The sequence below is a fragment of the Hyla sarda genome, chromosome 1 (genome assembly GCF_029499605.1).
Source record: "Hyla sarda isolate aHylSar1 chromosome 1, aHylSar1.hap1, whole genome shotgun sequence".
NCBI classification, from domain to species: Eukaryota; Metazoa; Chordata; class Amphibia; order Anura; family Hylidae; genus Hyla; species Hyla sarda.
Window position 1 is genome coordinate 281,458,061 of NC_079189.1, and position 24,641 is coordinate 281,482,701.

Here is a 24,641-nt window from a genome sequence, read left to right on the forward strand (position 1 = left end):
AACCGGCTCCGGTCTCCGCCACGATCCTCTTCCTGGTTGCCGGTGATTGGCGAGTCATACTGCGCTCAGCCAATCACCGGCCGCAGTGAAGTCCCGGCTCGGCTGGTGATAGGCTGAGCGGCAGTGTGACGTTTTCGGCCCCGGCAGCAGGTGCTGGTGTAGTGAAGAATTTTGTGTCTTGGATCGTTCTCACACTGCCGCTCAGCCTATGGCCGGCCGAGTCAGGACTTCCCTATGGCCGGTGATTGGCTGAGTGCAGTATGACTCACCGACCACCGACAACCAGGAAGAGGATCGCGGCGGAGACCGGAGACGGTTACCGGAGGCCCCGGGGGAGCGAAGGAAGGTATGTACATCTTTATTTTTTTTCTGCCGGCAGTATGGGGGACAATTTTTATATTCTGGAGCTCTCCTTTAAGATTTTTTAATAGAAGTAATTTACAAATCTGTTTAACTTTCTGGCACCAATTGATTAAAAAAAAAAAAATAAATAAATAAAAATAAAAAATGTTTTATAGTGGAGTACCCCTTAAAGGCCAAAATAGGCTGTGTCTTTAAGGGGTTAAAGAAAAAAAATTATGGAGATTATGGAGATATTACACTGTATACAGCAGTGGTCTCCAACCTGCGGACCTCCAGATGTTGCAAAACTACAACTCCCAGCATGCCCGGGCATGCTGGGAGTTGTAGTTTTGCAACATCTGGAGGTCCGCAGGTTGGAGACCACTGGTATAGAGGATACCTGGTATGATGTCACCAAGCTGGGTCCTTTAATAAAGAAGGACCCCAGGTATTATGTCACTCACTAGAGGGTCCTCAAACCTGGAAGATGGCACACAGAATAGAGATACATGCTGAAGATAGATAAGAGGAAGACAAATAATATAAAGATTAATAAATAGACATGTTGGGGGCAGATTTAGGAAACCTCTTTACCCATAAGAACCAGCTGAAAGCTCATCTCTCAGATAAATAAAAGCTGAGCAATGATTGGTTACTATGGGCATGATGCCCCGGTGTTGAGTCAATGAGCCCACATTCCCAGAAGATGACCTGCTGGCAGTGCCCGCACACCATTCAACAGCAGGCTCGCCCCCATGCCCGGGAACTTCCACCATCTCCCGCTGAGCGCTCACCTTCCCAACACTCCGCTGTGGAGCCCCCAGCCGCCCGCTCCGGGCTATTCCCGCACCCCTCTTCCTCTTCAGGCTCCTCCATCCTCCTCTATACCGTTCTCTTGACAGCTCCGCCGGAGGTCTTGCCTCTTACGTCATGACGTTCTGCAGCGCTTTACGTCACAAGCCAGAAAGGTTCCCTTTTTTTTTTTCTTAAGAGGGCGGAGTTAAGGTTCTCGTGACCGCCATTTTTACTAATGGCAAAAAAAAAAAAAGTTCCCGAAAAAATAACCGAATTAATTTGTGGCCGCACGAAAGCCGCCTTTCTAGGTCACTCTTAAAAATTTGTGGTGCTAAGGGTAGAGTATGCGGTAACGTTACCTAAACGCAGTGTTGCAGGTGACACTTCGCTCTCTTAGAATGAAATGTCCTCCCCGACCCCGTGTCATTCATTGCACTGGTCCCAGCAGGTGGCGCTGAGAACGGGTCCACAGCGATGAAAGGGTTAATAGCGAGGTATGTGCGTCCTGGGTGGCAGGGACGGGGTTAAACTGGCGGAGAGGCTCAGATACCAGGAAATGCTCAGAGGCTGCAGACACCTGTAGAGAGCTCACCTGCCTGCGGAGAGGACGCCCCCAACAGGTACGAGAAGCCCCTCTCCCCAGTGTAGCACTTGTCTGCCCCTGTACACACCGTGCGGCCGTACTTTCTCAGAGACTTTTGTAAGAGCTGAGGGATTTGTTTGTAGTTGTTGAGGGTGCGTGCAGCAATCTCCTGATACAAGCTCAGTCTTGTATAGTGGTAGACCAGTGTTTCCCAACCAGGGTGCCTCCAGCTGTTGCTGGGAATTGTAGTTTTGCAACAGCTGGAGGCACCCTGGTTGGGAAACAGTGTGGTAGACAGTGTGGTGTTCTCTGTTATCAGCCAAGTCATGCTGTATTCCAGTGTTTCCCAACCAGAGGCCACTAGCTGTTGCTAAACTACAACTCCTAGCATGCCTTTGGCTGTCCAGGCATGCTGGGAGTTGTAGTTTTGCAATGGCTGCAATCACCTTGGTTAGGAAACACTACTGTATACAATGTTTTTTTTTTTAATTTAAATTCCTGCTAACACACCAATGGTGGCCAGCTCTTCTTATTCACTAACCCGGCTGTCAGGACATGCTGGGAGTTGTAGTTTTGCAATGGCTGCAATCACCTTGGTTAGGAAACACTACTGTATACAATGTTTTTTTTTTTTAATTTAAATTCCTGCTAACACACCAATGGTGGCCAGCTCTTCTTATTCACTAACCCGGCTGTCAGGGCATGCTGGGAGTTGTAGTTTTGCAACAGCTGGAGGCAGACTAGTTGGGAAGCGCTACTCCCGTTTGCCCTGTCCCGATACCAGATTATTAACCATTGATGTCCCAGTCCACTCCCCAGTGTCATGTAGAAGGACTATGAGCACCAAAGTCACCGCTCCACTTCACAGCGCTCCTCCCTGGGTAAACAGACTGGACAAACAGCGCTGCATGCCAGGCCCTCCAGTGCAGGCTCGCTGTGCCCATTCACTGCCTGCAGGGTGAGGAGTTTCGGTAGAATGTTTATCGTGACAGAACTGGTCAGACCAGCTGGGGTGGTTCTCCTCCTGTTTCTCTGCCCTCCTGGTCATGAAATGTTTGCAACATAAGTTTATAGTGTAACAGTCTGTGCATTGAGACCTTTGTAAGGTGGCAAACTCTGCCAGGAGATTCTCTAGAATGCCACTGTGGTATGGAACCACAGACACTTGCACTCTCAGCAGTGGTATGCCATCCTGTAAAGTCAGTCATGTGTTCACACGTCTTTGTATAACACTGAAAGTGAAAGCCAAGGCCCCTGTTTATCCACAGCTGAATACATATTAAATTAAAAAATAAATATATATATATATATATATATATATATATATATATATATATATATATATATATATATATATATATAATGTGTGTGTGTGTGTGTGTGTTCCAGCATTAACTTCCCAATTTCGATAAAAGCTGGTACACATGATGATGAGAATAATGATTTTTTTATATAGTGCAGTCTTCAGCGTTTATTAATATATATATATATATATATATATATATATATATATTATATTTCATCTAAAAGGTATAGTATACAAATATTTAAAGGGTAGCTCCCACCATCCTATTTTTTTTTGCTAGCCTGTTACATCCCCCGCCCCCCCCCCAACCCCCACCCCCACTTGGTTGTAAAAGCGCATACGGCGCAAAAATGAGCCGACCGGACCGAACGTTTCACTCCGGCCGGCTCATTGAAATGAATGACATACGGGAGCGCATACGAAGGCATACGGGAGCTCGAGGTTTTAGCTCCCCCCTGCCGTATGCGCTCCCGTATGGGAGAAAACGTAGTGTGAACCCAGCCTTAGTCAGCAGTGGTATATTCAAAGCCATCGAACTGTCCGTGCCTGCGTATATTATATTATCATCCAAGATAAATTGCCACTTTTGAGTTGAAATTTACGATAATTAATAATTTTGGCAATCCTAAAGATGTTGAGTTGTATGCAAAATTTTAGGCACCCCTGATAAATTCCATGATTTTTATTTGTAAGTAATTGGATGTTTGGATCAGCAATAACATTTTTAAAGGGGTACTCTGCCCCTAGACATCTTATCCCCTATCGAAAGGATAGGGGATAAGATGTCAGATCGCGGGGTCCCGCCACTGTGGACCCCCGGGATCTCGGCTGCAGGACCCACCTGTTGTGGCTTCCGGCAGCGCTGGCAGCTGTCACGCCCCCTCCCATATACTTGCATTGAGGGGCGGGGCGTGACATCACACGGGGGCGGAGTCGTGACATCACGATCTCACGTCACCGTGGTCAGGAGCCGAAGCCTCCAGCGTTTCCGGAAGCCCCAGCGGCGGGACCCCCGCGATCTGACATCTTATCCCCTATCCTTTGCATAGGGGATAAGATGTCTAGGGGCGGAGTACCCCTTTTAAGCTATCATATATCTGAAAGACACAGTAATATATTTCAGTAGTGAAATTAGATTTATTGGCTCTCTGGGCATGCTGGGAGTTGTAGTTTTGCAACAACTGGGGGCACACTGGTTGGGAAACACTGTCTGTTTCCTAACTCGGTGTTTCCCAACCTGTGTTCCTCCAGCTGTTGCAAAACTACAACTCTCATCATGCATTGACAGACCATGCATGCTGGGAGTTGTAGTTTTGCAACAGCTGTAGGTACTCTGGTGCAGAAACACTGCGTTAGTCTGTTACCTAACTCAGTGTTTCCCAACCAGTGTGTCTCCAGCTGTTGCATAACTACAACTCCCAGCATGCACGGTCTGTCAGTGCATGATGAGAGTTGTAGTTTTGCAACTACAGTTTTCCCTAATTTCCCTCAAATGCACATGGCGCTCTCACTTCGGAGCCCTGTCGTATTTCAAGGCAACAGTTTAGGGTCACATATGGGGTATTTACGTACTCAGGAGAAATTGGCTAACACATTTTTGGTGGCTTTTTCTCCTTTTACCCCTTATGAAAAGGAAAAGTTGGGGTCTACACCAGCATGTTAGTGTAAAAAAATAAAAAAATGTACAATAACATGCTGGTGTTGCCCCATTCATTTTTACAAGAGGTAAAAGGGGGGGAAAAAACACCAACATTTGTAACGCAATTTCTCCTGAGTACGGAAATACCCCATATGTGGGTGTAAAATGCTCTGCGAGCGCACAACGAGGTTCAGGAGTGAGAGCGCACCATGTACATTTGAGGCCTAAATTGGTGATTTGCACAGGGGTGGCTGATTTTACAGCGGTTCTGACATAAATGCAAAGAAAATCGCCCACATGTGACCCCATTTTGGAAACTTCACCCCTCATGGAACGTAACAACGGATATAGTGAGTCTTCACACCCCACAGGTGTTTGACACATTTTTGTTAAAATTGGACGTGAAAATGAAAAATCAGATTTTTTTTTTCTTACTAAAATGCTGGTGTTATCCCCAAAGTTTTTATTTCCACAAGGGGTAATAGGAGAAAAATCCCCCCCCAAAATTTGTAACACCATTTTTAATGAGTATGGAAATGCCCCATGTGTGGAAGTAAAGTGCTCTGCGTGCACACTACAGGGCTCAGAAGAGAAGGAGCAGCATTGGGTTTTTGGAGAGAGAATTTGGCTGGAATTCTATGCCATGTGTGTTTACAAAGCCCCCATGGTGCCAGAACAGCGGAACCCCCCCCCCCCCCCCCATGCGACCCCATTTTGGAAACTGTGAGCATTTACACCCCACAGGTGTAGTTTCCAAAATGGGGTCACATGGGGGGGGGGGGGGGGGTTCCACTGTTCTGGTAGCACAGGGGCTTTGTAAAAGCACAAGGCCCCCGACTTCTATTCCAGCCAAATTCTCTTTCCAAAATCCCAATGGCACTCCTCCTCTTCTGAGCATTGTAGTTTGCCCGCAGAGCACTTTACATCCATATATGGGGTATTTCCATACTCAAAAGAAATTGTGTTACACATTTTGGGGGGCTTTTTCTCCTATTACCCCTTGTAGAAATGAAAAATTTGGGATAACACCATCATTTTAGTGAAAAACAAATTAAATTTTTCATTCTCATGTCCAACTTTAGCGAAAATTCATCAATCAGCTGTGGGGTGTAAAGACCCACTATACCCCTTGTTACATTCCTTGAGTGGTGTAGTTTGCAAAATAGTATGCCATGTGTTTTTTTTTATTTTTTTTATTTTTTGCTGTTATGGCACCATGGGGGCTTCCTAAATGAGACAACCATTTCAGCAAAATTCGCTCTCCAAAATCCCAATGTCTCTCCTTCCCTTCTGAGCCCACTAGTGCACCCACAGAGCACTTTACATCTACTTATGAGGTATTTCCTTACTTTGAGAGAAATGGTGTTACAAATTTTGGGGACATATTTACCTATTACCCCTTATGAAAATGAAAAATTTGCGGTGGCACCAGCATTTTAGTTAAAAAAAAAAAATTTTTCATTTTCATGTCCAACTATAGTGAAAATTCATCAAACACCTGCGGGGTGTTACGGCTCACTATACCCCTTGTTACGTTCCTTGAGGGGTGTAGCTTCCCAAATAGTGTGCCATATATGTATTTTTTTCTTTGCTGTTCTGGCACCATAGGGGCTTCCTAAATGAGACATGCCCCCAAAAACCATTTCAGCAAAAAGCTCTCCAAAATCCCATTGTCGCTCCTTCCCTTCGCAGATCACTTTACATCCACATATGAGGTATTTCCTTACTCAAGAGAAATAGGGTTACAAATTTTGGTGGCCATTTTTACCTTTTACCCCTTGTAAAATGAAAAAAATGGGTTTACAAGTACATGTTAGTGTAAAAAATAAAAATTTTGAATTTTCTCCTCCACTTTGCTGCTATTCCTGTGAAATGCAGGGGTTAACAAACTTTCTGAATGTCATTTTTGAATACTTTGAGGGGTGCAGTTTTCATAATGGGGTCCATTATAGGGTATTTCTAACATAAAAACCTTCAAATTCACTTTGAAACTGAACTGGTCCCTGAAAAATTCCGATTTTGAAATTTTCATGAAAAATTGGATAATTGCTGCTAAACTAAAAAGCCCTATAATGTCTTCCAAAAGTAAAAACATGTCACGCCCCTCCTATAGGCTTGCATTGAAGGGGCGGAGCGTGATGTCACACAGGGGCGGAGCCGTGATGTCACAACGCTGCATCCCCGTGATCGACAGTAATCAGACCCAGAGTGAACACGGTCCGGGGACTGATTACAAACGGTGTGCCGCGTGCAAGATCACGGGGGTCCCCAGCCGCGGGACCCCTGCGATCAGGCATCTTATCCCCTATCCTTTGGATAAGGGATAAGATGTCTAAGCGCCGGAGTACCCCTTTAAGGGGTTAATGAGCTCAACAAACCAATTGTGTGTTCAAATTAATCAGTGCTAGGTAGTTACAGGTATTAAAATCAACAAAGTGATTCAAATTTATGCACCTGTCTACTCTCCTTTTTGATGCAGATTGCACATTTTTTTGTTCATCAATATACCTCATTTCACTACTGAAATATTATTGTGTCCTTCAGATATTTGATGGCTCAAAATTAAAATGCTGATCCAAACACCCCATTATTTATAAGTCACTGAAATTGTCAGGGGTGCCTAAACTTTTTCATACCATTGTAGCTTACTGAACTATCTAAAACGTCTGTCTGTAAACCATTCATATGTGAAATAGTTAAAGATGAGACGCCAGATGACAGAGATTAAAACTTTAATTAATACTGAGAAGCAAGCAGTGATATCTTAGATCCTGTCTGTTCTCATACCTACTACTCCTCGTGTGCTTAGTATTCCCTGTACTTCTAGCGCCGCTCCTTCCAAGAAACCCAGAACGGTTGTCTTTTTTTAGATTTTGTAACCGTGATGTCCAAATCAGCTGAGAGGACAGCGGGAGGGCACTTACCTGCCTCCTCGCCTTCCGATCGGAGGTCTGATGCTCCCAGCCAGCCATGCCTGCTAGAGCAGCAGAGAGCCGATAACACTGATCAATGCTATGCTGTGGCATAGCATTGATCAGTGTATGCAATCAAAAGATTGCATGGTACAGTGAAATCTCACTTAGCGGACACCTCCCAATAGCAGCAGACAGTTTTTAAAGGGGTATTCCGGCTTTAGATATTTTATCCCCTGCCCAAAGGATAGGGTATAAGACGTCTGATCCCCCCCCCCCCCGTGATCTCCCTGGAGCACCCACATTATGTGCGGAGCTGTGTCTCCAGGCTCGGAAACCGGAAGTTTTCGGGACTGGAGGCGTCACACCCCGTCCCTTAATGTCTATGGGAGGGGTGTGACGGCAGTTACGTCCTCTTCCATATACATGAATGGAGGGGGGTGTGATGTCACTAGGGGCAGGGCCGGATCATCATTGGCACTCATGGAGCGCCTGCTCCGTGCCCCAGGCCTGCAGGGGGGCCACGTCACATTCGGGACATCCCTGTGTCCCGAAAAATATTTTCAGGACACAAGCATGTCCCGGCGGTTACCTCTCTGCGGCAGGCCCCGCGTTAACTTTAAAATGCAGCGGCCGCCGGTAGATAGCGCACGCAGGGACGTCACTGACGTTCCGTGTGTGCGCCAATAAGAGAAAAGCAGAGCGGAGCAATGAGGGGGACGCGCGCGCATGGTACGTGACCAGCACGTCATCTTCAGTGTTCCGACCTCTGCTCCTACGATCCCGGTACCTACTGCTATGGCCCATAGCAGTAGATCGTGACCCAGGTCTGGAGGAGCGGTGGTCGGAACACTGAGGGAAGCAGGCATACAGCCTCCAGCCATACACTGTATATGGCTAAAGGCTGTATGTCTGTGAGGAAACTGTACTACACCTAATGTGGGGGGACTACAACCACTGCACCTAATGTTGGGGAACTGTCCGGGGGGGGGGCATCATAATGAAGTGCTCCGTCTTCCAGGCAGCCTTAATCTGGCCCTGACGAGGGGGTGTGGCGTTACGTCATGTCTCCAGTCCCGGAAACTTCCTGTCATTCCTGGGGGCCCAAAGCAGCTAGCCCTTTAGCCCCTATGTTATAATAGGCCCGGTGACCCACGGCAGCTACACTTGCAGAAAAAGAGGGCTGGCCCTGCGATGACCCAGGCAGGCCCTGTTTTCTTACCTAGGCCCTGGGTGATGACGTGGGCTGAATAACCGCCTGACCTGCATGCGCACGTCCCTGCTGCATGCCCCACGTGACGTCAGGGTAGTGTAGGAGTCTCCTTCCCCTAGTGGATGCTGCCTGCCTGAGGTCCCGCCGGCGGTCTCTGCCTCTGGAGTCTCTCCAAAGGTATAACCAGTCACCCAGGCATGAACTGATTTGCCATTCAGGTACACAGAAAAGCTAGGTGACAATTTCTCACCTAGCTTTTCCATGCTCCTGAATGGCATGTCTGCTTATCATAGCTCAGCTATTATAGACAGATTTGACTAAAAGTTTTAGGTAACTCTATCTATAATAGCTGAGCTATAATAAGCAGATATGCCATTCAGGAGCAATAAAATGCAAGGTGAGAAATTGTCATCTAGCTTTCCTGGTCTTCTGAATGGCATATCTGCTTATCTTAGCTAAGCTATTATAGATAGAGGTACCTATAACTTTTAATCAAATCTGTCTAGAATAGCTGAGCTATGATAAGCAGATATGCCATTCAGGAGCCCAGAAAAGCTAGCTGACAATTTCTCACCTAGATTTTTCATGCTACTGAATGGCACATCTGCTTATTATAGCTCAGCTATTATAGACAGATTTGACTAAAAGTTATAGGTAAATCTATCTAAAATAGCTGAGCAATGATAAGCAGATATGCCATTCAGGAGCATGAAAAATCTAGGTGAGAAATTGTCAAGCAGCTTCTCTGTGCTCCATAGTGTCATTTCTGCTTATATTAGTTAAGCTATTATAGACAGCTTTGCCTATAAATTTATAGTAAGTTATCCTTCTGGGTTGTAAGCAGCAATGGCATTCAGTAGCAATGAAAAGCTAGGTGATGATTTGTCACCTAGCTTATTCATGCTCCTGAATGGCATATCTGCTTATAATAGCTCAGCTATTATAGACACATTTGCCTAGACGTTATAGACAAATGTGCTTAACCCCTTTCCCGCAAAAAAGTGCTAAAATAAATAAATAAATAAATACATTTGAATTAACCCCTTCCCTAATAAAAGTTAGAATCATTCCCCTTCTCGTGTTTTAAATAAAAAATGTAAACAAAAAAATGTAGCATCGCTGCATGCGTAAATGTTTAACCCTTTAAAGAGGTATTCCGCCCCTAGACATCTTATCCCCTATCCAAAGGATAGGGGATAAGATGTCAGATCGCCGGGGTCCCGCCGCTGGGGACCCCGGGGATTGCTGCTGCAGCACCCCGCTATCATTACTGCGCAGAGTGAGTTCGCTCTGCACGTAATGACGGGCAATACAGGGGCCGGAGCATCGTTACGTCACGGCTCCGCCCCTCGTGACATCACGGCCCACCCCCGTCAATACAAGTCTATGGGAGGGGGCGTGGCGGTCGTCACGCCCCCTGCCATAGACTTACATTAAGGGGACAGGCCGTGATGTCATGAGGGGCGGAGCCATGACGTCACGCTGCTCCGGCCCCTGTATCTCCCGTCATTACGCACAGAGCGAACTCGCTCTGTGCAGTAATGATGGTGGGGTGCCGCAGCGGTGATCCCCGGGGTCCCCAGCAGCGGGACCGCTGCAATCTAACATCTTATCCCCTATCCTTTGGATAGGGGATAAGATGCCAGGGGCGGATTACCCCTTTAAGGACGCAGGGTTTTTCAGTTTTTGCATTTTTCCTCATAACCTTCTAAATATCCTAACACTTTCAATTTTGGACCTACAGACCCATATATGGGCTTATTTTTAGCACCACCAATTGTACTCTATAAAGACCTCAATCATTTCACCACAAAATTTACGGCAAAACCAGTAAAAAAAAATATTTGTGGGGCAAAATCGAAAAAATAAATACGCCATTTTGTAAATTTTGGGGGCTTCCGATTCTATGCAGTATACTTTTTGGTAAAAATTACACCTTATCTTTATTTTGTAGGTCCATACTTTTTAATCCCCTTTTTATAGATTTTTTTTTTTTTAGGGTATACAAAGTGACCAAAAAAAGCAATTTTTGACTTTAGAATTTTTTTATGTGTACCCCATTTACCGTGCGGTTTAATAAACATTATATTTTCGTAGTTTGGACATTTACGCATGTGGCAATACCACATTATTTTTAGTAACTTTTTTTTTTTAAATTGCAAAAGAGGGGGGATTTCACTTTTTTTTTTTTTTTACACTTTAAAAAAAAAATGTTTTTGCAGTGTTATAGCCCCCATAGAGGACTATGACATGCAATACCTTGATTGCAGACACTGATCAATGCAAAGCCATAGCATTCCATTGATCCGTGTAATCGTTGCTTTGCTGCTCCAGCCTGGATCTCAGGCTTGGAGCAGCAGAGTGACGATCGGACAGCGGGAGACAAGGTAAGCACCCTTCCACTCTCCTTTCAGCTGTTAGGGACACCGCAATTTCACTGCATCCATCCCGAACAAAACACTGAGATAACCGGCAACGCTTTTCTGCCGTTTTAGACGCTGCGGTCAACTTTGATCGCGACGTCTAAAGGGTTAATACCAGACATCAGCCTGATCGGTGATCTCTGGTATTAGCCGCAGGTCCTGGCTGCTGATAGCAACCGGGACCTGCCGGGTATGACGCTCAGCTCCTGAGCGTGCTTCACATAACGGGAGCTGGCCACAAGCGTAAGTTTACGGGGTTAAAATATTAGAATATAATGTTGAGTAATCTGCAAGGTCAATGGCCCAATTTAAGAATTGTTGTAATCGTATGGACCTACAGAATAAAGCTAATGGGAGAGACTTATCAAAACTTGTGTGGAGGAAGAGTGGTGCAGTTGCCCATTGCAACCAATCACATCGCTTCATAATTTTTTTTTTTTTTTTTTTTTAAAAGGCCTCTGAAAAATGAAAGAAGCGACCTGATTTGTTGCTATAGGCAACTGTACCTCTCTTCTTCGACACAGGTTTTGATAAATCTCTCAAAATTGCATTTTTATTTTTTTCAATTTTGTCCCACTAAAGGACCTGCACTTCTCCACCCTTATGGATCCACTTCTGACTTTGGCTCAAAAACTGCAGTGGCAGTATTCCAAAAACTGCCAGAAAAAAAAATGGACAGAGATGTCAGCGAGAGCACTGTGCTCATGATGTCAGCAGACAGCTCTGTGTTTCAAACGGAAAAGAATTTCCACTGTAGTATTCAGCAGCTAATAAGTACAGGAAGGATTAAGATTTTTTAATAGAAGTAATTTACAAATCTGTATAACTTTCTGGCACCAGTTGATTTAAAAAAAATAAATAAAAATAAATAAAAAAAGTTTTTCACCGGAGTACCCCTTTAACATATTTGCACCCTCAGAATAGGGGACATTCGCAATAGAGGATGCGGACACACTTAAAAGGGGACAAAACACTCCTATTCAGGGACATAACACTCCCAATAGGGGACAACCAGGCTTATGTGCCAGCCATACCTGGTCAATGGCGTACACATCAAAAAAAAAAAAAAATCCAAAGTCCAAAATTGCGTATTTTTGGACACTTTGTATACCCTAAAAAAGTGTATCAAAAGCAATCAAAAAGTCCAATCAAAACAAAAATGGTAGCGATAAAATCTACAGACCATGGCACAAAAAAAATAGCCCTCCTACATCCCTGTATATGGAAAAAAAAAGTTATAGGGGTCAGAAGATGACAATTTTAACCCCTTAACGTCAATGGACGTAAATGTACGTCATGGTGCCGTGGTACTTAACGCACCATGACGTACATTTACGTGCCGCCATGATTGCGAGCACCGGAGTGGTGCTCACGTCATGCGCGGCAGGTCCCGGCTGCTATCAGCAGCCAGGGACCCGCCGGTAATGGCGGACATCCACAATCGCGCAGATGTCCGCCATTAATCCCTCAGATGCCATGATCAATACAGATCACGGCATCTGCGGCAGTGAAGTACTTTGGATGATCGGATCGCCCGCAGCGCTGCCACGGCAATCCGATCATCCAGCATGGGAGCTGGAGGTCCCCTCACCTGGCTCCGGCTGGCTCCCAGGGTCTTCTGCTCTGGTCTGAGATCGAGCAGACCAGAGCAGAAGATTACAGATAACACTGATCAGTGCTATGACCTATACATAGCACTGAACAGTATTAGCAATCAAATGAGACTATTAAAGTGTTTAAAAAAAAAAAAAGATTTTTTTTTAAATAAAGTAAAAAAATTGAAAAATCCCCTCCCCCAATAAAAAAAGTAAAATGTCCGTTGTTCCCATTTTTACCCCCCAAAAAGCATTAAAAAAATTCATACACATATTTGGTATCACTGCGTGCGTAAAAGTCTGAACTATTAAAATATATTTTTAATTCTTCCGAAAGTTGAACGGCGTAAATGTAAAAAAAATTTAAAGTCCAAAATTGCTGCTTTTTTGTCACATTTTATTAAAAAAAATATAAAAAAAATTATAAAAAGTAAAACCTAAGTAAAAGTGGTACTTTTATGAGCCCTCATACCGCCTCATATACGGAAACATGAGAACGTTATAGGTGGTCAAAATAGGGCTATTTCAAACATACTAATTTTGTTATAATGGTTTGAGATTTTTTTTTAAGTGGTACATTTATAGAAAAGCATATAACATGGGTATCATTTTAATCGTATTGACCCACAGAATAAAGAACACATGTCATTTTTACCTGAAAGTGTACAGCGTGAAAACAAAACCTTCCAAAATTTGCTAAATTGCGGTTTTCTTTTCAATTTCCCACATAAATATTTGTTTGCTTGCGCCGTACATAAGTCATGTAATTACAAAGTACAATTGTTGACGCAAAAAACAAGCCCTCATATGGGTTTGTGGATGGAAATATAAAAGAGTTATGATTTTTAGAAGGCGAGGAGGAAAAAACGGAAATGCAAAAATAAAATAGGTCTGGTCCTTAAGGACAAAATGGGCCTGGTCCTTAAGGGGTTAAACATACAAATTTTGGTGCATGTAGATATAATTTTTTTTATGTAACGTATATTCTCGAGTATAAGCAGAGTTTTTCAGCACAATTTTTCGTGCTGAAAACTCCCCCCTCTGCTTATACTCGCGTGAACAAAAAATGCTTCTAGCTTAGCTGTGAGGGGATGGGCCAGGCCATCCATCTTGGGCCATCTATGCTGCAGGGACCGTCCGGTGGGGAGGGTTAGTCGTTCCGGGCTGTCCATCTTCACCGGGAGGTCCTCTTCTCCGCTTCGGGCTGGCCCTGAACTAGTGACGCTGCATTGACGCCACCGCGCAGGGACGTTCATGTGCAGGGAAGTCACGGACGTCTGCTGCACACGAACGTCCCTGCGTGTCGTTGTCAACGCAATGTCACTAGTCCGTGGCCAGCCTGGAGTGGAGAAAAGGGCTTCCTGGTGAAGATGGACAGCCCTGAACGACTAACCCTTCCTTCCCACTGTGAAAGCAACAACTGGGGAGGTGAGTAGAAAACAAAATGGGGGTCTGGATGATGATGACGAAGGGACTGACAGGCGGTGATGAAGGGGGGGGGGGGGGGTTGGTGAAGAGGGGTCTGGATGATGACAGGGGGGGATGATGTATTTCCCACCCTAGGCTTATAGTCGAGTCAATAACTTTTCCTAGGTTTTTGGGGTGAAATTAGGGGCCTTGGCTTATATTCGGAATGGCTAATACTCGAGTATATACGGTAGTAAAATAAAATAAAACCTATATAAATTAGGTATCCTTGCGACCGTATGGACCTACAGAATAAAGATGTGGTGTATTTTTACGAAAAGTGCACTGTGTAGAATCATAGAGCCATCGTTTCCAGGTTTCTCATCCAACTTCTGTTATTAAATTATGAAAAATGGAAATGGTGTGCAGCTCACTTGGACTGAGAGCAAAGATATGTACCCAAGGTAACTGGTGATGCCTTCACCCAATGAACAAAGGTAAATAATCACTTTTGCAATTGATTAGATGTAAACCAGTCCTCAAAGGTGCATATGCGAATAGGTAGAGAAAAGGATCCAGTTAAAATATTAATAGTATTTATTTACATATATTAAAAAAGTAAAGTATTAATAATGTATGGAAATATAGTAAAATAAAATCTCCTAACGCCCTAGCAGGGCCCGGGCATCGGGTGAATGAGCTGAAAATGGTACAGTAAAAAATTGTGAAGAATAAAAATGTAATAATACAAATCAATGAACAGTTCTGAATACCAAATGATTACTTCAGAGATATGCCGCAACTCTTATGGATAGTATGGTGGCAATTCTTGTGGATATTAAATTGGCAATTAGGTATGTTATATGCGCTTATTGTGAAAGCAGTTCATTGGTGGCGCAGCAGAGTTCAGCAATAATTTATGAATTGCATGACAGTTCCACAATATTGTCAGTATAGTTATGTAGTCATTAGTAGTGAGACACTGACCATACGAGTGATGGAGAGATGTACAGTCCGGGCTGGCATGGAAGCTTCCGGCACTGGAGGTGATGCACGTCTGTGAGTGAAGTCTTGATGATCTGCAGCTGTCTCAGGAAGGCATCCGGCCCGAAAGAGAAGTATACCATAGCAGGTATAGTGAAGACCGCGGTGAGTTAGATGGAGGTGCAGGAGTGGAAGCTGGTGTCCTCGTGTTGCTGTTGCACAGATAGCGCGTGCGAGTAAGAGTGGTCCCGAAACAAGGGGCATCCAGCTGTTGCAAATGTCCAAACTGGTAGCTGGTATATGGTGTGGTATTCAGACTGGTGGTACCATAACTGGATAAATAAAGTGCTAGATGCGTTTCAAGGCCGCGTGCCTTTTCTTCAGTAGCGGTAATAAGTATTTGGATACAAATGCTGTACTATATATAGTCCCCAACTGATGATGTAATGGGTAGTAAGAAAACTATGGATAGGATCAAAGGAATGATATGTTGTGGTAAAAAGAAATAATGGATCCATAATTAGATGAGAAAAAGTTAAGTAAAGGGAAAGAGATAACCTAAAGTGTGGATATACATAATATAGAGAAAATATGATGCATATAATCTGTTTAAAAAACTAGAACTTCAAAGAGTTTACATTTCTGGGAGCAGGTCAAATAGAATTAGAAAATATGAGACACAACATGATACTAAATAATATTGTGAAAATATTATTACAAAAACATTAATATAAAAATATTATAACGACAATATCATGATTCCAACTTCACAAAGGTTGGATGGCTGGACAGATCGAAGATAGTGCTTGGGTGGGCTAGAATTCAGGAGCCATCACTGCGTCAGTAAATGACCTGCCAGTGACAGGTCATGGAGTAGAGCCAAACCACAAGGGGTAGCAGGATAAAAGGAACCCGAAGATTTCAAGTTCTGCATTCAATCCTCTTGGGATCAGTGAATCAAATTTAAAAATGTTCCTGGATTCAAACTTAGACATGCCTGTAATATAATTTCCTCCTCTCCAGTCTCTTTTGACACTTTGGATTGCCATGAAAAAGAATTCAGATGGGTTCTGATTGTGATGTTCACTGAAGGGTAGTTAGAAAGGGTGGGTTTTAATTCCTTTTTTGATATTGTAGATGTGTTCCCAGATGCAGGTCTTGAGTTGTCTTTTTGTGTGGCCTATATACTGTTTGCCACAACTACATTGGATTAAAGGGTAGCTCCCACCATCCTCTTTTTTTTTTTTTTCTGTCCCTGCCTATTGCCCATCTATCCCTAACCCCCTCCCTGCCTTTATTTTTTTTTTTTTATTATCTTAAAAATGGCATTTTGTCTGCCTGGTAGTGTGCTCACTACCAGGCAGACTTCCCCAGCAGGCACCACGTCACTGATGCCTGCTGGGGGCCGAGTTCCGCCCATAGTTCTCAGGACAGGGTGCCTCCAGCTGTTTCACCACCACAACTCCCAGCATGCCCTGACATCTATTTGCTGTCAGGGCATGCTGGGAGTTGTAGTGGGGAAACAACTGGAGGCACCCTGTGTTGGAAGACACCCAGCCCCCGACCAATATCGCCCCCCTCCCCCTCACCTGTGCCGGACCATGAGCGGGGGTCCGTAGCAAGCAACAAGTGTATGCCCAGCTTCCTGTCATGCCCGTACACTCTGGAAACTGTCTCTATGTTTCTGGAGGATTGAAAGTCCTCCAGAACCATAGAGAGAGTTACCAGAGTGTAGGAGCATGACAGGAAGCCGGGCATACACTTGTTGCTCCATATAACGCGCTCCCCCCGGCAATGACAGGAGCAGTGAGGAGGCGGCGTATCCCCACTGGAGCCGGGACTGTAAGCAGAGGTAAGAGCCATGTTCCTCCCTGCTGCAGGGAGAATATGCAGCAGGGAGGCGGCCAGTGTGTGAGTCCAGGGAGCCAATGCGCAGCCCTGGATTTCACTGTGCTCGCTCTCGCCTGTTTGATTGACAGGCGGGAGCGAGCACCGCAGTGACTAGAATTTCGACTCATTTGCCAGGCTCAAATGAGACGAAATTCTGTAGTGACGTCACTGCCGAATGCATTCGGCCACTAGGAGGGCGACCCCTAGTGGCCGAATTTAAAAGTGATTTTAAACTGGTTTAAAATCACTTTTTTTAATTAAACTATATTAGAGATATGTTGTAGTACTTAAGTACTACAACATATCAATTTTTTTATTTCATGACAGTGCCCATTTAAGTAAATTACACCTTTGCTGTGGCAAGTAAGACATTCGGATATTTTGTTTAAATTGGTTAGAGGTAGATGTAACTTCAGTAATTTTTTTTAGGAAAACTAGTTATTTTACATCCTAGACAAGACCCGCATCTTTGAAAACCTCTTGTATATAACCAAGTAGATGGCGAATGGGAAATGGATGGCTGTTTGATTGTTGGAGCAATTTGGATTCCTAAGTTAGGGGCCTTAGTATAGACAATGGGGAGGTGTGGGGGGATATCTTGCCCAATCAGCTTGTCATTTGTCAAATAATGGCAATTATTTTTGATGATCTTTTCAGTTTTTTTATATTCCTTGTTAAATGGTATGATAATTTTTGGATCATCATTAGTTGTGCAATCGACTGATTTCGGATCAAAGACTGAAGATCTATCCAGAGTACTGATTTTATTTATTTATTTATTTATTTTTTTTTAAAGATTTGTCTAAAATACTTCTAGGGTAATTTTTATCCAGGAATTTCCCTGTCAGAATTTTTGCCTCCTCCTCGAATTTTTTTAATTTAAGGTACAATTTCTCTTTAATCTACGATATTGGCCTGTTGGAACATTTAAGAGCCATCTAGGTAGATGGCAACTGTTAAAAAGAATAAAACTATTTTTAGCGACTGGTTTGATATGTACCACAGATTCATTTATTAGAGTCAATAGTGATTAAGAGGTCTAAAATTCTAAGGTGCCAGTACTGATACAGAGTGTAAAAGTAAGGTTGGAGGTATTAATATTGATTTCCTGGATAAAATCATCTAAAAGCTCTCTGGTTCCCTTCCAAATAAAAATGATATAATCAATATACCGCCACCATAGTACAAGGTCTGCGCCAATTCTGGGGATGATGGTATGTTTTTCCCAGGTTGCCATGAATAAATTAGCATAACTTGGCACAAACTTCGTACCCATGGCGGTACCTGCCAACTGTAAATAATAATCGTTTTCAAAATAAAGAGTTAAAATAAATTGGCATGTACAAAAAAAAAAATCTATTTGTTCAGGCACGATGTCCCCTTGAGATGGAAAGTGTTTGACGGCATTTAATCTTCATGTTTGATGATAGTATAATGGGAACTAACATCAAGAGAGGCAAGTATATAGTCTGGTTCCCAACTAATATTTTCTAAAATTTGTATAACTTGAGTAGTGTCTTTTAAGTACAAGGTAGTGGTTTGTTCAATGGGTTGGAGAATGTGATCAATTAACTGTGAGAGATTAGATGTGAGTGAATTAATGCCCGAAACTATTGGGCAGCTGGGGGGGGTGAATGGGATTTTTATGGATTTTGGGAAGGCAACAGAATACCAGAAGTTTTTCTTGTGTACCTAGAATGAATTTGTGTTCTTTGGATAATAAGAGATCAGAGGAAAGTGAGTCATCGCAGAGTACTTTAAGTTCCTGGCTGAACTCCTTTGTGGGATCTGATCTTAATTTGGTATATGTATTGGAATCAGACAAATATAATGCATCAGACAATTGTCAATCTAAATTCACGATTCCCCCCCCCCCCCCCCCCCCCCCCCCCGTCAGTGGGGCGGATTGTGATGTCGTTATTTTCTTGTAATTAAGTTCAGATATAGCCAGTTTTTCTTTATAGGTAATATTATTATTCTTCAGACTGGGTTTTAATTTCCTAATCTCTGATTCTACTGCCTTTTTGAATGTTATAATATCAGATCCAGCTTCGTTTTTAGGGTAAAATTTGGATTTTAAAGTGCATGTAGTGTGAATAAATTTGCTTGGTTGAGTGTTGGATGAAGTGACTGGTTGCTTAAGAAAATATTTTTTGAGAAAAAGTCTCCTCACATATTTTTCCACACCTATATATACATCAAATTTTTTAGGGGTTTGACTTGGCGCAAATTTTAGACCTTTAATACTCCTTTAATAATGTCACTGTTTCCATCATGGGAGCAGGGGTGCTGCAGGCCAAGACAGGTGGCAGTGTGTCTGTGATGAGACTACACACTGGGCTTTTGATACTGAGATCCATAGGTACCAGAGCAGTGAATGTGGTGAGGCAATAAGCTTCCACGGAAGTGCGGATGATGAGCTGGTTTGGAGAGAGTGGGCGTGGGCTCTTTGGGGGAGATTTATCAAAACCTGTCCAGAGGAAAGTTGCTAAGTTGCCCATAGCAACCAATCAGATTGCTTCTTTCATTTTTCAGAGGCCTTTTAAAAAATGAAGGAAGTGATCTGATTGGTTGCTATGGGCAACTCAGCAACTTTCCTCTGGACAGGTTTTGATAAATCTCCCCCTTTGAGACCTCAGCCCCTGTGTAAAGCCAACTCTGTCGCTCTGTGTGGACTGTTAGAAATTTCAGCCTCAAAGGTAAGCCATAGCAAAGACTGCATGGGCTGTGTGTGACTTCAGCCCCGTGAAAGCCAAGCCTATGTGAGACTATCAGCCCTTGGAGAAGATGGAGCTGGATCCAAATAGGCTTTGGGAGACATCAGTCTTGGAAAAAATTGCAGTACATTAATAGGAGGAAGTTGACTGCCTTGCAGCCTGTTCTCTCCAGTCCTGTAACAGTAGTGGACTAGTGGAGGCTGGAAAGAGAGGTTAGTCCATACATCTTTTGGAAGTCAAGAGTCTCTTCTCTTGAGTATAGCTTACATTCTGCAATATGCTGCAAGTTGCATTTAAGCAGCTACAAGCAAATGTGGTCAGTGTGAGGATTACATTCACCCATGTTAAACTGAATACTGTTATAAATACTGCAATATTATCTCAAGTTAATAATAATTCTTGATGACTGTTCATTTAACATATTGGACTGAGACTGTGCAGGGCAGATCTATTAGTGGTGGCAGGTGCAAACTTAGCAAGTAACTGCAGCGCAGGCTGTGGCAGGGTGTAGCCCTCTACTGATACACAGAGGCACTGTCACTTAAAAGTGACCGCCAATATAAGATGTGCAATAATTCCGGCTACTAGCAGCCACAAAGCAAAGTGTATGAAAGCTACTAATTGTATTGGCAGAAAGCATGCAAATGCTTTCTTCACTGCACCAGCAGGGACAGACTCAGAACACTCAGGGCCTGCGATGCTCCACCGCTGGTCACACTTCTGCCCCTATTCCACCCAAATCCCTCCACCACCCCTACACACAAAATAAACTAAACTTTATATATAAAAAAAACACTTTAAGGTGGTAAAATTATTTTCCATGACCAATAATACCAGTATACAAGGTGTGTGTGTGTGTGTGTGTGTGTGTGTGTGTGTGTATATGTATATATAATATATTCACCACACAATAACTGGATAATACCGCCATACTGTACTAAAACCAGTATACTATACAGGATCTGTATACTATATGTGATTATATACAGCACCATATGGCGGTAGATATTATCTGTACACAGGATGTGTATACCATATAAGTGATTACAGTTACATCTAGGGACAATTACATCTTTTCTGATCAGCGGCATTCTCTTTTCTTCTCCGTCCGGATCGGACCCCCATGTCGATCTCTTAAAATCTGCAGGACAAACATGTTAGAGACTGCATTTTTCCAGTGCCCTCCCCTTCTCTACACAATCTTCCCATGTATAGGCTCAGAAACTGTAATAATGCCCTCCGGAGTGAAGCAGAGGCCTGCGTCTTCCTTCCTCAACAGTGCAGGCGCCGATGAGGGACATCAACGGCAGGTGCTGCTTGGGGGTGGAGATCACGTCTCCTCTCTGTGTAGGCTGAAGATGAGGCTCACACAGGTGATGCCTTCTGCTATATGTGTTTGTGTACCGCACATACAGCAGAAGGCAGCGCTCTCTGCCTGGGGATCCGGGACAAGTATCCTGGATCCCCAATAGTAGCAGCTGGCCCTTTACCCGGCTGGGCCCTTGGACCACGTCCGATCGGACTGGCCGGTCAGTCCGCCCCTGTACATTTACTTCCTGTGTATGACCGCGAGCATTGGAACGGTGCTCGCGTCATACACGGCAGGTCCCGGCTGCTAGTAGCAGCCGGGGACCCGCCTGTAATGGCCGACATCCGTGATTAACCCTTCAGATGCCGTGATCAATACAGATCAAGGCATCTGCAGCATTGCGGCACTTTGAATGGATGATCGGATCGCCCGCAGCGATCCGATCATCCAGCATGGTCCCCTGACCTGGCTCCGGCCGTCTCCCGGGGTCTTCTGCTCTGGTCTGAGATCGAGCAGACCAGAGCAGAAGATCACCGATAATACTGAGCAGTGCTATGTCCTATACATAGCACTGCTCAGTATTAGCAGTCAAATGATTGCTATGAATAGTCCCCTATGGGGACATAAAAAGTGTAAAATAAAAGTTGAAAAATGTTTAAAAAAAAGTTAAAAATCCCCTCCCCCAATAAAAATGAAAATTGTCCGTTTTTCCCATTTTACCCCCAAAAAGCGTAATCTTATTTTGCTCTATCGGCTCCATTGGGGGACACAGACCGTGGGTGTATGCTGCTGTCTCTAGGAGGTGACACTATGGCAACAAGAAAGTCGGCTCCTCCCAGCAGGATATACCCACCTCCAGGCCCTGAGGTAATCAGTTTAAGCTTAGTGTCTGAAGGAGGTGAACATGGTCTGGATTTATCCAGACGATGTCTTATGTTTTATTATTTTCCTAGTTAGGGAATGTTAGTTTTCTTTCCTGTTTTCAAGTGGGGACTCCGGTTACCTGTTTCCCCATTGCGAGTAAGGGGGCACAGACATTGCGTATATGCGCTGTTCACCCCCCCTCGCCAACAGTCAGTGCCTGGGTTGATACCTCAAGGGTCCAGGTCCCCCTATTCCCTGCTCGCCTCGCTCGCGCATAGCAGCCAGGCGTGATGCAGGTGTTAAAAGCTGGCTGAAGACTTCATAGGAAGACTTCATGAGGTAAGTTCTTCTGACTGAGGTATTTTTCCCCTTTTTCTTCCAGGTAGGGACTTTTAGCCTCTGGAGATCCCCTATTTTGGCCTACTCTTGGTAGTCTTATGGGGCCTGGCTTAAGGAACCTTGTTCCTCCTCTTATGGGGTTCCTTTATTCTTGGGGTGGGGGATGAATGTCTCCCGTTTTATAGCAGTGGTGTGGAACAGAGTGCAAAGATGTGAGGGAAATGTGTTTTCACTGTCATTGCTCTCATTTTCTGCGAGCGCGCGGTTCAGCGGCCGCATATCGCGCCCACCATATGTCCCTGTCGGCAGCGTTCTGCTGCTGGCAGGGAGCTCGCCCGCTCCCTCCCCCTGTCATTCGCACATGCGCTCGGGGCTGGGAGAAAGAACGGGCTCCTTTATCGGCCGCCATTATTGCGGCTGCTGGTGGGGAGCTCGCCCGCTCCCTCCCCCTGTCATGCGCAAAGTGCTCGGGGCTGGGAGCGGGCGCCATTATCGGCCGCATATTCATTGTCCCTGTCGGCAGCGTATGGCTGCCGGAGGGGAGCTCGCCCGCTCCCTCCCCCTGTCATGCGCACATGCGCTCGGGGCAGGGAGCGGGCTCCATTATTAGCCGAACATGTACTTCGGCCGCGAGCGAGGTCGGAACTTGGCTGGCTGTGTCGGAGATCGGAACCCGCAGCTAGCTGTGTGTTTTTCTTTTTCTAGAGCGTGGGGTTGCTTTATTATTGAGCCCTGCTTCTGTGCTGCAGCTTTATTCTAACACAGTCATAAGTTACAGGCTCAAGTCCTGTTTGTCATCTTATCCATTATAGCATTATTTCACTGGCCGCGGGCCCTTGTCTGGCTTTAGCCACGACCACTCACGGCCTCGGGGATCCTTCTAGCGGTCCTGGTCACCTATTGTTTTTTTGCAGGGGCCGCAATTCCTACAATGCTTTGTTCTTGTTCCACCAGCACCACTGCTTCCCCTGCTATATCTATCCCTCGCCCAGTCTATATCCTTCTTGGCTTAGGTCTCCGCCTGGGAGAGGTCTGCCCTATGCCGGCCCTCCAGAGGGACCCGCTTCCCTTCTCTCTATATCACCGCTTTCACAAGCGTGATAAAGATGTATTCTCTGACTCATTCCCTGGGTCTCCTGATAGGCACGGGCGCTCCCCTCATAGGACTCACCCGCTGCTCCACTTGTACAAGCGTCGCTCCCTCAGAGGACGCTTCTGTGGTCGCCGCTCTGGCTTTCCAGAACCGCGTACCCAGTCGTCGTCCAGGGCTGCCTCCACTCGTTCCCACTCACCTTGAGAACTTGTGAATGAGGTTTCCGATTCGGCATCTGACTCAGAGGACTGCACAGATATACCTGATGTGGTGTACTCATTGGTTTTGGCCATAAGAGACACCTTCTATGTTAAGGACCCAGGAACTTCGGACGTGGCTTCAGAAGTATCCTTTCATCGTGCCCGACTGGCACCCAAGATTTTCAGCTCTCACGCTGAATTTTACGCCCTGCTGGTATCTGCCCGAAGTCATCCTGACAAGAAGTTTCAGGAAGCGAAGAAGGTTCACCAAGGACCTCATTGCTTGGTGGACCTCCTCTCCAACTGTGGATCTGCCGGTCTCCCGCCTCTCTAAGGCGCCTACCCAGCGGACATGTAGGTGGATACTTTGGCAATCTCTGCCCTTGAGGCAGCAGGTTCGCCCTTTTAGTATGGTCTTCCAAGTCCGCTAGGGTAGTCTTCAAGATCCCTCCGGAGGATTTATTTAATCTAGCTCTCCGATGCTCCACAGCCGGAGATTTTTTTTTTCTGTGTTCTGCTTCCATGTGCAGTCACTGTGCTGCCTTTACCACAAGCTACCTGGTAGCCACCGTCCCTGCATGTGGCTTTAAGCCTGGAATGTGGATGCCACCTTCAAGAAGTGAGGCGACGGGCGAAAAAAGAGTTCTTTATTACCTCTGGTAAGACTCCCAGAACCGCTTCCGTCGTAAGTCCTCCTTCCGGTTCTGTGGACCTTTTGGTACCAACAAAGGGTCCAGTCAGGCGCCTTCATGGGAAGAGGGTTCCTCTTTCCGGTCCCATTCCTCCCAGGGGTCGGCTATCCGTTCCGGCCGTTTGGCGGCCCCATCAGGCCGAGGAAGGCCTACGGGTGCCTGAAGGGTCCCCCCCACCTGTCGACCTCTCTAGGGTGGTTGGTCGCCTCTTACCGCCGGGATGCCTGGACATGCAGCTTCAGGGGAACCTTTTTGAGGTTTATTCCAACCTCTCTGTGGTCTCCAAGAAAGGCGTTTCTGTTCGCCCAGTCTTGGTTCTCGAGTATCTCACCCAGCAT

At 45.0% G+C, this 24,641-nt stretch overlaps 2 protein-coding genes across 9 annotated transcripts in view; one reads left to right on the plus strand and one right to left on the minus strand.

Annotated features, from left to right (window-relative positions):
* Positions 1 to 1,283, minus strand: part of PIP5K1C (phosphatidylinositol-4-phosphate 5-kinase type 1 gamma) — a 134,703-nt gene extending 133,420 nt beyond the window's left edge. For 3 of the 4 annotated variants that reach the window (XM_056573597.1, XM_056573608.1, XM_056573618.1), the window contains exon 1: positions 1,137 to 1,283. In XM_056573597.1, coding sequence (XP_056429572.1) covers positions 1,137 to 1,218 — 82 coding nt within the window. In that variant the 5' untranslated portion in view covers positions 1,219 to 1,283. The remainder of the gene's footprint in view (positions 1 to 1,136) is intronic. The other variant, XM_056573627.1, reaches the window with a different exon arrangement.
* The window catches only part of TJP3 (tight junction protein 3), a 115,198-nt gene continuing 91,795 nt past the window's right edge, over positions 1,239 to 24,641 (plus strand). The window contains exon 1 of one of the 5 annotated variants that reach the window (XM_056573578.1): positions 1,239 to 1,310. The gene's annotated coding sequence lies outside the window, so the exon portion shown is untranslated. Of the gene's footprint in view, positions 1,311 to 1,367; positions 1,758 to 19,661; positions 20,019 to 24,641 lie in introns of those variants that run through there. The other 4 variants (XM_056573558.1, XM_056573576.1, XM_056573568.1 and 1 more) reach the window with 4 other exon arrangements.